The sequence below is a fragment of the Calidris pugnax genome, unplaced genomic scaffold, assembly GCF_001431845.1.
Source record: "Calidris pugnax isolate Ruff unplaced genomic scaffold, ASM143184v1 scaffold39, whole genome shotgun sequence".
Classification (NCBI taxonomy): domain Eukaryota; kingdom Metazoa; phylum Chordata; class Aves; order Charadriiformes; family Scolopacidae; genus Calidris; species Calidris pugnax.
Window position 1 is genome coordinate 3,727,845 of NW_015090828.1, and position 12,332 is coordinate 3,740,176.

Below are 12,332 nucleotides of genomic sequence, written 5' to 3' on the forward strand. Positions count from 1 at the left end.
AAAAAAAAAAAAAAAAAGGAGGAGATAATATATAAATTGCCTTGTACAGAAACCGATAATAGCTGGAAGGGCATCTTAACTAACTCAGTGTTGTTTCTTACATGAGTGAAGAAACAAGATTTTCTCCTTAGAGATCCCTAGCAATGAAGCAGATATTCTGAAATTCTGTTCACAGACAGTGTGCGCATCCAGATTCCAATGAAATCAGTCAACTCTTGCTATTGATCACCATAGATTTAAGTCAAGGCTGTAATGGATTTAAAAGTGACATGTCATCCCTGTGATTAATGACACCAGGTCCGTGCTTCTGCTACCCAAAGCAGAAGTGTTGAAGCATTCAAGTTTTGTTCCAGCGTATTTCCCTAGCTGCAAGGAAGGGAATTTTTTGTTTGGTTTAATTTTTCTCTCACTCATGTAAGAAAACCCTGCTAATAGGATTCTTAGGGATATAATCTGGATTTACTCAGCGTGAACCTTAGTGGGGGCAAAAAAATATTGAACAGAAATAAGCTTAAAAATGAATGTTGCCATGGAGGGAAGTCAAAAAGAAACAACCTGTTTAAAGTTCCAGTTTGGTAATGAATTTAAGTACTTGCTTAAGTTGCATTACATCACCTATCCCAGAGAACTTCTGTGGCACTCATGTGCTTGGCATGAGCTTATGTATTTTACTGAATTGGAGCCTTAATGTGTCAGATTCTTTTAGATTTTTCACACAATGTTTACAGAGCTAACGTTTGTATATTTTATCTCAGCCTACAGTGGTATTTTAAAGGTGACTTTTTGAGGGGGGGTTGAATGTTCAGTAATAACAAAATCAGTAAAAGTTTAAAATAAAAAACATAAAATATGGCTGGTTTCTCAATATTTTTTTTTTCTTTTTTATGGTTCATAAAATGTCTTAGGTCTTGATCCAACTAAGCATTTAAACATGTGCATAAAATTAAAGGAGTGTTTGATCCTGATCTCACTCAGATCACCAAAACATTTCCATTCCTTTTAGCGGTCTAGGAATCAAACTTGAGTTGCTTTGAAACCAACACATATAAAGCATAAACTCGAGGTTACATGTGCATTGAAGTGATTTGCTGAAAATTGAACTTATTGTACAATAATATTAACAAGCAATTTATAAATATATTTATCCATTGAATTTAAATAATTTTATAATACCTAAAATAACCTGTGCTCAATGTTACCAAAGTATTAAGGACTCACAGGTGCTAATATTGTGGGAAATATCTATTTTTTTTAAAAAAACCAACTTGATAGTTTGGTTATGATTTTCCATAAGTTCAGAACCATATTCATGAGCACATATGTAGAAAAGACTTACCTGGACTTACTCAACATAACAAATACTATTTCTTCAGAAGTATTCAGTATCAGTTCTCTTTTGGGAAACTGGTGGCCAGATTTTTTATTATGCTGAACTATTTTAATGATTTGGCTGGCCATGTCTTTTCTCATGTCAAAATAGTAGCTTGGGCAGTTTCCAAAATAAAGCCCCGAATGACGGTGGAGAAACCTTTTCAAAATTAATTTTTTAATCAAAACATTTGTGGCTAATAGTCAGTAGGAGCTTTGTAAGGCTTTCACATGGCTGGAGCAGAGAGGAGAGGCTTTGCAAGGCAACCATCACTGGGCTTCAAACAGGATGTAGAAGCAACTCCTTGCATCTCCTGTGCCAACTCTCTCATGTACTCCTGGCAGAATAGAAAAAAATAGGAACTTTTGAGATTTGCATTTGACTAGGCTGGAATGGTGAGAAAGGATGATGATAGAGCAATCTGTTATGCCTGATGCTCCAGTAGAGTAAATCTGACTGTTAAAGGGTAGCGTTGCTTTGCTTTGGGCTCAGTAGAGTGAAAAATTACATCCCTTATGGACTATATAATAATTTAGGATTTAAAAGCTGTGTAAAGCAATGTAAAGAATCCATTAATTTTTGGTGAGTTTTGGAACAGAACCTTCGTGAATTTAATCTTTACTTTGTACAAGAATAATCTGTCACCTCACAGGGTCATTTTAGATGTAGTTGGATTCGAAAATGCCACTCTCTTCAGGGCCATCCTCTTTGGGTGCAGTGGCTAGAATTTGCTGTTTCAAACCAGAAGTATAAGAAGCAATAAGTATATATTTGCTAGTAAGAGTGAAATATTGATCACATTATTAGCCTTACTATCTTGATCCTTTTTTTGTCTCCCCACGTCTTCCTTTCCCTTTCTATCTGGAGATGGCCAATGATGTGATGTTGGGCCTCAGAAGCATGGTGAGAATTTATGATAAACATACAGATAATTGGTTTGTTGTTGAAAATGCCTGCACAAATGAATCCTTGCTAGTTTTCTCCTCATCTTTACCACTCCCTGGAACTCCCCTTGAACCTAACCTTGGTGTTGTTGGAAATGCCTGTAACTACAATACATGCAGTGTGTGCACAGTAAAGGTTTCCCGATGTGCAAGTTCTCCTTTCTCCTAAAAAAGTTCCTTTGCAGAGACATTGGCATGCTCATCAACCAGCACTCATTCAGTACTGCATTTTGCTGTTTGCATTGAAAAATGTTTCTCTGTGTTCTCTTACTATCCTGTTTATTTTTAACCTCACGAAAACTGTGGCAACATCTGTATAATGTGGACTAGTCATTGATTTTCTTTGTAGTTGAGTTACCAGCTTCTAATGCTTGTGAACCAAGGTCGGTAAGGATTTTAAAGCTTGAATACCTCAGCATGAGACTGAATGTCCCATTTCTTATTGAGTAGTAAACGAGGATGCTATCACAGCCTCTTACCTTGCAGGTTTGAGTCTGCTGTTGGTTGTGAGGACTAGCCAGTGTTTCTCTGTGATTGCACTAGGTTCATGGATTGTGATGACTGTGGAAGCAGATCACTGCAAGAGACTGTGGGGCTACCTGCTGTCACCTAATATGCAATGCTTGTCCCATTGTTATTGTGCCCTGCATATTTATTCACACAGTGCCATAGCATGTGGATGCAGTTGAAGAGAAAAAATAAAACAACAGCAGATGTTTAGCTGGTTTAAGTTGGTGTGCATCATCAGCTCCAGTGTCTTGGCATAGAGCTTATTGTCTGGTGCATTTTGGGAAAAGGCTCACAGGCACAAACTATGGGACAGCTACAGCCATCATCAGAAATATTTCCCTGGCTAGGTGTGATTTCAGGTTAGATGAATCAAACCTGGATAATGTGGGGGCAACATGAGTGTGGGAAGATATGGACTGCTTCATGAAGCTCTTTGCTACTTGTAGCAACTCTGGAGCAAGTCACTGTTACTTGATTGATCTCTAGGTTTTTGGTAATAGTTTCTTACTTTCACCAATTATAGATATTCCCTGGCTGTGGGTAGGTGGCAATAAACTTTGGCAATGTATTTGAAACAATTTTCTATTACATTAACATCATCTTTGCAGCATTCTGTTATTTCTCACTTTTTTCAGGTTTACTTAGAAGGGAAAAGAATATTATTGTCTCTTCATAAAAGAATTTCTGCTCTCTGGTGAAGGAGAGCACCTCCTAGTGAATAAGGTGGCCTGTTGTACATAATTTTTTATGAAGTTTTATTTTGTTGAAGATGATTACACATTGAATGAAATTGATATATTGCAAAACTCATTCATTTATTTTACCCTTTCAATTGGATAGCAGTTTCCTGGACCTCAACTGATGTCAGTCTCAATGCATTTTTCTAACAGCTGTTTTATGGATGATAGCTTAGTTAATTGCTAATTTAAAATACATGGTATAGTTTCCACTTATAAGAGCAGAAGCTTGATTGTAGAGTTGGGCCTATTTATAAAAGTAGTTTTTCAAGTAGGCTCTTGAGGTGCATCTGTACTTATTTCTAGTAAAATACTGTTATGGTCAAACCGGCATCTAGCAGAGTACACTCAGAAACCACTCCGCAAATTTTATGTAACGTTAGGTGCTATTTGACTAGGTCAGTTGCCTGTGTTAAATTAACGACAGCAAACATACATTATCACAGCATCTGTTTACACGTCTGTCTGCATTTCACTGCATTCATGACTGCAGAATCTCTAGAATAATGAGTGTAGAAAACTGAGTCAGATTAAAAGGGGTTATTTGTATTAATATAACACCCTACTATGTTGTCATTGTTTTGCAGCACATCTATTACATATATCATCACTGCTTTTTCTTCGTGAGTAAGCCAATTATGTCTGGTTTTGCCACTCTGTCAGAGCCTCCTGGAATAAATTAAAATTGCAGCTTTACATATGCAGTAGCTGCAGCTGAAAGTAATGATTATGACCCTGGGTGAATACAGAATTTCAAAATAATCTTAAACAAACGTACATATGCAGAGCTGCTGCTTCTTCATTTCTTCTTAATAAGCTAAATGTTTGAGCCCATGATGTCTGAAACCCCACGGACAGAAGCTGGTAGCTGAGCGGAGCTGTGGGTTTTGACACTGAGCTAAGAAGAGAATACCCTGTGGGTACCTGAGCACAGAAACCTCATTGTTTCAGTTTTATTTCTTTGCTTTGTTTTTCAGTTACATGGTATGTCTGGCTGTGCATGCAAGTGCCTCAGAGACTTCCTCTCTGCCCAGCTGGGTACATGTGTGCCTTCCATCATCTCTATCTCATGACCACTGACACTTGTGGTTTTTAACATATAGGTATGGGTTAAGAGGTATTTTTATGGCGTGTAACCTGTTCAAGGCCAGAAGAGGACCTGTCTGTCTGAGGCTGGGGCTTGACTCAAAGTTTAACCCCAGTCCAAACCACAGAATTAACTTATTTTTTTTTCACACAAGGAAAATGTAATATTAATGTTTATGTCTTGGTTTCCTTCTCTCACTGAAAGATAATTCTTCATATTGTCATATTCATATTAACAGGAACAAACAAACAGAAGTGTGCCATGATTGATGATTAAGACTATATTGCTTTAAAACCATTATATTCTGCATATCTCCTGAGGCTTATTAAGAACAGCGTTAGCAAGCTTTTAATACTTGGCACGGTTATCAGCATCTGACCGGGAGGTATTGACACATTCATGATAGTCCCTCAGTGTATGTGCCTGTCTGCCCATATTGGCTATGTTTCTGAATTTTTAGTGCTTGATATTTAGGGTCAGGACCATCAGTCTTTTTCTTCTCCTCTAGTCTAGTGTGGTTTTATTCGCATGTGGGGGATGCAGATGCAACTTACCACAGTTTTGGCGTAGTTTCAGCATCAAATTTCTGCAGATATTCAGGCTTCCTTTTCAGACATTTGCCTCCCTTTTTTGCCTTACTGAAACTTCTTCATCAGCTTGCAGTATTTTTATCTGAGTGGCTTCTCTTGAACTTTGTGATAAGATCAGAGAAATCATGAGTAGGACCAAGAAGCCCCATTAGTGTCATTAGTAAAAATATTTTTCTCAAAAATCTTCCCTTTGGAAAATCCCAAGTGGCAGCTGAACAGTATTACCTTTGTATTAATTGTGTTTAGAGTGATGTAGACAATTTCTTGAAAACATCATCCGGTAGCTCCTTTCCAACACTCAGTGAGATATCTCTCAAATTTGATAATGTTAACTGACTCCAAACCTCCCAAGTAGTTTCATACTCTTTCAATCTGACTGCCCACGTGCTTGTATTAGTGCCCACTGTCAAAAGTCACAGAAAAATAAGCTCGAAAAAAAATATTGATTACTTGTAAATCATCCTGTCTGCATTTATATCTTGCCATAATTAATTTCCACATGGTAAGACCAAACTTGATTCATCCTGAAAGGCAGTCATAGTTTCTTGCAGGTGCGGTCATGCAGGGTTAGTCGTTCCCAGGTAGTTCTGGTGAGCATCTTTCCCATTGATGCCAGCAGTTGCCACGGTGTGCTCCTGCTGTCAGTCATAGGCCATTAAACCTGTGGCTCATGAGCAAGTGCTTGGGATGTATCAGAAACATGCCCTTCGTTTGCCCTTCCAGAACTCAAACTCATTGGGGAAGAATGACATTTAAATTGGTATTTATGAATAAGATAATTTCCTGACCAGAAGCAATATTTGGTTAGCTGTTTTCCTTAAGCTTGAGGAGGATAAGCCTGGGTTTATAATTAATTGTCCTTACATGTGATATTTTTTGTTCCCTTCACTGATTAATTTATTCAGCTGATCTACTTGGAGTACAATATTAATATTGAGAATAGAATTATGAAGGTAGCAAAGGAAAAATATTTTATCTCCTTCTAGCAACACAAGCATATACATTTATCCAAGGTAGCTATATATAAAAAGTGAAGTTGAATTGGCATCAACCATCTGTGACGTGACATGTTTATAATATTAACTGGTTTGCATATTAAGTAAAGAAAAAGAGAGTATAAACCTTTGATAACGTGTCTCTCACAGACACTGAAGTATTAAGTTTGAAGCTCATTCATTTGGCTCTTGAAGAGACCCAACTGGAGCTAAGGGGAGCTGGAGCCAGAAACCTTTTGAAGAGAAGCAGTACGGCTTCCTTGGGGGGCTCTCCTTTGGGCAAGGAAAGTCTCTGTGCTAGAAAACTGGCACACCAACCTCCACTATGGTTCTTGGTTTTTCCATCCAGATGCCAGGTCTGCTGCCTCTGCCATTCCCTGGCTCCAAGCCTCAATTTATTAATTTATAGTAATTTATTAAATTTAATTCTCCAATTTTTGTCGTAGAGAAATGCAAAAATAGAGAGCAGTTACAGCATCATAAAGCTTGAAAATCTTTTGCAATGCTACATTACCATTTCACAATTAAGGTGACAAAGCCTCAGGAAATGAAAAAAAAATGCGGGCTAACTCAGTGCTTAAAATTATAACAAATGGCTCATATTTAATGAGAATTATAGAACTAAAAATGAAGGAGAACACTGAGCTGACAAGGAAGAAAACATCGTAACTTTTAACATTTGTTTTTTCTGGCTTTATTGCCATTTAATGCTTTTTCCATTTACCTTGTTACTTTTCAGCAACATATGCGTTTACTGAATTTTCCAGGAGAAAAATCAAGGAAAATAAAGAAGAGGTTTACAGAATTTACAAATTCTGAAAGTTTGATTTGTCAAATAAAGCTATCCCCAAACTTTCAGTTCTGAAAATCTTGGGATTCAAGGCAGCCTTCTAGTATGTAATAACAAGCTAATCTTTCCAAGGTTTTCTAATTTTTATCTTAGGGGCTTTTTAAAGCATTTGAAAAATCATTCATTCAGCATTAAGATAGTTGCATATGAAGCTTGACATTTAGTTATTTCGCTGCTCATCATCTAGTAAGACAAAGAAAAGGGGAGGACCTTTAAAAATGTGATTTTATTATTCCTCAGAGACAGAGTTGTTTTCCTTAACCTTTACAAACATTTTATCTTAACAACAACAAAAAAGGAATAATGTGAACTTCTGGGCTCTTGTAAGCCTTTAAAAAGTTTTCTCTGATCATAATAAGGCCAGAAAGTTGTCCTTAATGCTAAAAAAAAAAAAGATAGAAGTAGGCAAATCAAATCCCCACCCTTACCTCTTAAAAAACATCCCCCAAGTATTTACTTCTCTACTTACTTCATCCTCTGTTGTAGATAAAATGTGATGTCTGTGTGCAGAAACTGTGTTTTTCTTTTCCTTGATAATGAAATCTTTAGCACAGTGAAAGATAACTTTATATTGTGAATTATAAGCAACTGCAAATTACCATTGTCTGATGAATGCTGTCCCAGGGCTGAGCTGTGCACAGTAGAAGAGGGTAATCCTGTTAGGCCAGCAGAGGGAAACTTTCCAGATGATGTGGTCCTTAATAACCCCTGTGGTCTGGACCAGGTGATGTCTGTTAAGAGCATCCTATCTGTGGCCCTCCGTGTTTACATCTTAGAAGAGCTAAGCTAAATATATAACCAGGATTAATTCCTCCTTTGGATTTTATAACCTTCTGTGCACAAATGCTCCAAATGAAGAGCACACTTATTCAGAAATGTATTTTTCCTCTGCAAATGGTTAATGACTGCATTTTGCGAATACTGAAACTCTACCTTTCCTTCTGGCTTGGCTATTACCCAATCACATGATATTTGTTCCCTTAGCAAAGCAGGACAGAATGCACTGAGGATGTGCTTGCAATCAAAAAATACAAATAAAATGTTGATGTATATTTTCACTTGAAATGATCTGAAGAAAGCATTAGCATTTGGCAAAAGCTCAGAAAAATGCAAATGAGTCACGAACAGTTCTCCAAAGTCTTATTTAGGAAAATTTGTTCTAGTATTTGCTCAGTTCTAACCTGAATTCTCTACTTTTTTCTTATTTTGTAGTAAAAGCTTAGCAAGCATTTGAGTTCCAGTCGCCTAGAATGCCAACCTAGGAGTCTAAATCAAAGCTAGTAGCATTTTTGAGAAAAGAAATAGTACAAGGTACCTAGAGAAACATTGTATAAGGGGATTCTGGGAGTTATCTTCCTTAGACAAGATACCATCATACGCTGTGGCAGTTTGTGGCTAAGCAGAACTTTGCAGCAAGCTTTTATTGGCAGGCAGCTGAGAAAAACAGCATCCGGACGTCTGGGCGAAAAGAACCCACCTGTAGAGGGTCGAGGCTTTACTCCCAACGGGGGTAATATGAGGACACTTCTCATATTTGCCCCCAGTCCACAAGAAATAGAAATAAATACAATTATGAATTAAGTCCATATCATCCTCTGGCCTGTTATACCACAAATCTGTAATTTACCTGGCTACAGACTTTATGAAAGAGCCCCAGTGTTATCATCAGCTTGGTGCATTGTCTGCCTTACTGAATGAAGAGCCTGAGAGTTCAGGTATGGCAGTTGGCAAGAGGGACTTAACACAGCTGCATGGGTTATCTGATACAGTATTTTGTGGGCCCTTTCTGCCATAGAAGTTTATTTTTTTATTTATTGTCCATTGATTTTCTCAAAATTATCTGATTAGAGGATTTGGCTGAAAAATCAGTATTTTTTTTTAAAAAAAAGTTTGTTTCATTGGTGAGGGAGATGATATCCCCCAGGTTTCTGGGAGCTTCATTAAGAGTTTGCTGGATTTATAATGTAAATGAAATAGGAATTAATTTTTTACAGATTAGCAAAAGAGGCGCAATGTGCAGCTCAGCCCTGTAGTTGTTGAACAGTTGTAGTCCAGCTGAAATCAATAGGGATTTAGCCTAAGCTAAGGACGCAGGTTTGGGTTCATCATCATGTAACACTAATTCGTTTCCAAATCCATGCAGAGATCAGCAAATCCAATGGTTCTTGAGTCATGTAGAAGTGGTGCTAAGTCAGAAGGCTAGAATCAAATCTGTAGTTGACAAGTCAGCTCCAAAACCCTTCATTCCAATGGGAATGAAGGGCTTTGGAGCTGACTTGTCAATTTAGAGGTATAAGCCAAGTTGCACAGCAGTGTGTACCACTGGAATAATACTGTAATTCTCTGTGCTCTACCTGAACACCAGTGGCAAAAGATCATGAGGTGTGGGTGGCAGTGGCAGCACCTTGGACTTCTCTGTTCCCAGACCCTCATTTTTGGCATGAATCGTAGCCTCTGTAAGACTGCTGGTGTTGGGTTTCACCAACATTTAAGCACACGTTGATCTGTGGGCAGTCAGGGAATACTGGAACACAGAAGTTTCAGGTAGTCCTGCTTAGGCTACACTCTTGCTGGCTGTCTGGTGCAATTACAGATTTCTGTCAGACCAGGGAATTTCTCCAGTTCCAGAATTGCTGGACTTTTCTAGATGCTTTTCCGCTAGTCTGCTGTATGTTACACTTGCACCAAATAACTACAACTCCAGATCATAGCTGTGCTTTATGAAATATAGAGAAATTATATAATATAATACCTTTTTACTGGCAATACAATGCTAGCTATTAAAATTCAGTCAAACAACATCCCAAGTGGTTAACTTTACCCTGCCAGTTTTGTTGCTTTCCAATTTGAGCATCTGGAATGCCACACTGAGGTGATAAACAGCCCATCATAGGTTTTGCTGCTTCAGGTTTTAATAACTTCTGCTGCTGCATTTCCTTATGGAAGCTAAAACGTGTTGAATAAGTTGTCTCTAAAGTCCCTTGAAGAAACCACTCTGGGAACCTTAGGCAATGCCTTCTCAGAAAATGGTGATGCATTTTCTAAAGACCAGCGTTACTTTCCCAAGCTGTGACCACAGACAGACTTTTAGAAGATGACATGTCAAAATGATAGGCAGCTTATACTTGGTCACACAAATGTTTAAAACACGAGTGGTTCCCTCCCCAGGGCTCCCAGAATAGGTCTCTAGTGCTGTTCCAGTAGGTCTATAGTCAGTGCCGCATAGGTGACCCAGGTCTTCCTGCTGGAAGGGAAGACTTCTCCACCATCACAACCCCTGGCCAGTAGATTTTGGCACATGAAACAACTACCCTGGGGTTAGCTAGGCTGTGCACAGTGTTTTACTGACAAGTTCCTTAGAAAATGCACTGTAACTCGATGAGACAACGGTGAGCTGTCTTGTGTTACAAGGTGGCAAATGGCTCACTGGAGATTGGAGTCCCAACTCATTTGTTTGCCTGCCATATGCTTTTTCTCCTGGGCTTGTGCAAGGTGAGCTAAGGGCTTGTAGGATGTGCTGGTCCCTGGTGCCAGCTCCTGTTAGCTGAACTAGGCATCAGTTTACCCCCAAGGAAGATGGGATTGACAGCATCAAGGGCTTTTGCAGGCTGAGATTGAACTGGTGTTTTCTTCAGCATGTGCTTCTCAGCTGGAGATGTTGGGCAGACTCTGAGGTTTTGCATAGGCACAGATGAAATCGAAGCAATGTAATGAATGAAGAGCAGCTCCTGTCACACAGAGGAAGTGGAGTGGTGCCGGATGAGATTTTAGATTGCGTTCGGACTGATTGTTGTGGTTTCTTCCTCCCTAGGACAAAGAAGTGAACCTGGAGCAGGTCCACAGACGCATGAACAGTTTAATTGATGAAGACATAGCCCACAAGCAGATCTCTCCAGCGTCCATTGAAATCTCAGCTTTGGAGATTGGTGGCATGCAGCCAACTCAGACCCTGGAGCCGGTACGCGAATACCAGAACACGCAACTTTCTGTCACCACCTTTTTACCAGAACAGACAACTCATGGTGCCAGCAGGACACTCACAGCTGCCTCCGGCAGCAACCTGCCACTGCCCCTGAGCAGCTCAGCCACCATGCCCTCCATACAGTGTAAACACAGGTCACCAAATGGAGGACTATTTCGTCAGAGTCCCGTGAAAACCCCGATCCCAATGTCATTTCAGTCTGTGCCAGGGGGAGTCATTCCAGAAGCAATGGAGCCCTCGCATGGAACATCCATATGATGAAAACAAACAGTAAAACAACCAGCAGAGCTTTTTAATACAAAATTTAAAAGAAACAAAAAAAAACAAAACAAAACAAAAACAAAACAAACTCTTACATTTTTCTTGTATATACCTGTAAATAATGAAAGAATGAAGTGGGGTAAAAGTGTATTTTGAATATTCCCAATTTTCGAAGTCAGTAAAAAACAAAACAAAAAAACAAACAAAAATGTATGAATGACTTTGTAAATTTTGTTCTATATGAATAAAAAGGCAAACTACTTGTGATCGTTCTCAAGTGCCAAAGAAGACCAGTTACTGGGACTGAGGGCCGTACATTTTTTTCTGTGGATTTCAACATTATTCCCTTACTGTTACTTTTTTTTAGAGAAAAGTTTATCCATTTCTTGCTGGAAAAGTTCACCATGCTCAGATCTCTCCTTTCCCCAGAATCTTATTTTATAGTCAAAATGGCAATTCACTCAGAGAATTTAACAGCTGGTATTAGCATAGAGGTAACAAATATTTAAAATGTGAATTACAACTAAAATTCAACAAACAAACAAGAAAACAAAAAGAGACCTTTTTGCTTCTAACAACGATTTAAACTTCCACACAGTTTCTAAGTTTAAACACAGGATTACTGAATTGTGTTTTTACATGTCTGCTGTGCTGTGTGGCCTTTTTTTATTTAACCTTCTGTGTTTTGTTATATATATAATATATGTTATATGTATGACATATATTATGTATATAAATGTTTTGATAAACAACAGGTTTCTGGTTAAGGGGAAAGCTTTTAAGAAAAACTGATCAGCTATTTTTTTGTGTCTTGTGTACATGACTGAAAATGGGGAGGAACCCACGGCTGAAAGGAATGAGGCAAGGAATAGCTTTAACGGGCAGGAGGTAATGGTATTGCAGTGACTGTGCCCTCTGGTGCCATCTCTTTCTTTAAGATTTCAAGGAATCTGCTGCATAATGGATGCAACACTCTCTGGTGAAGTCATATCCCTGAATGACAAGGC

General features: G+C 38.5%; 1 protein-coding gene across 1 annotated transcript in view; it reads left to right on the forward strand.

The window, feature by feature from the left end:
* The window catches only part of GRID1 (glutamate receptor, ionotropic, delta 1), a 525,592-nt gene extending 514,189 nt beyond the window's left edge, over nucleotides 1-11,403 (forward strand). The window contains exon 16 of the mRNA XM_014940347.1: nucleotides 10,894-11,403. Coding sequence (XP_014795833.1) covers nucleotides 10,894-11,322 — 429 coding nt within the window. The 3' untranslated portion in view covers nucleotides 11,323-11,403. The remainder of the gene's footprint in view (nucleotides 1-10,893) is intronic.
* The last annotated feature ends 929 nt before the right edge of the window (nucleotides 11,404-12,332 follow it).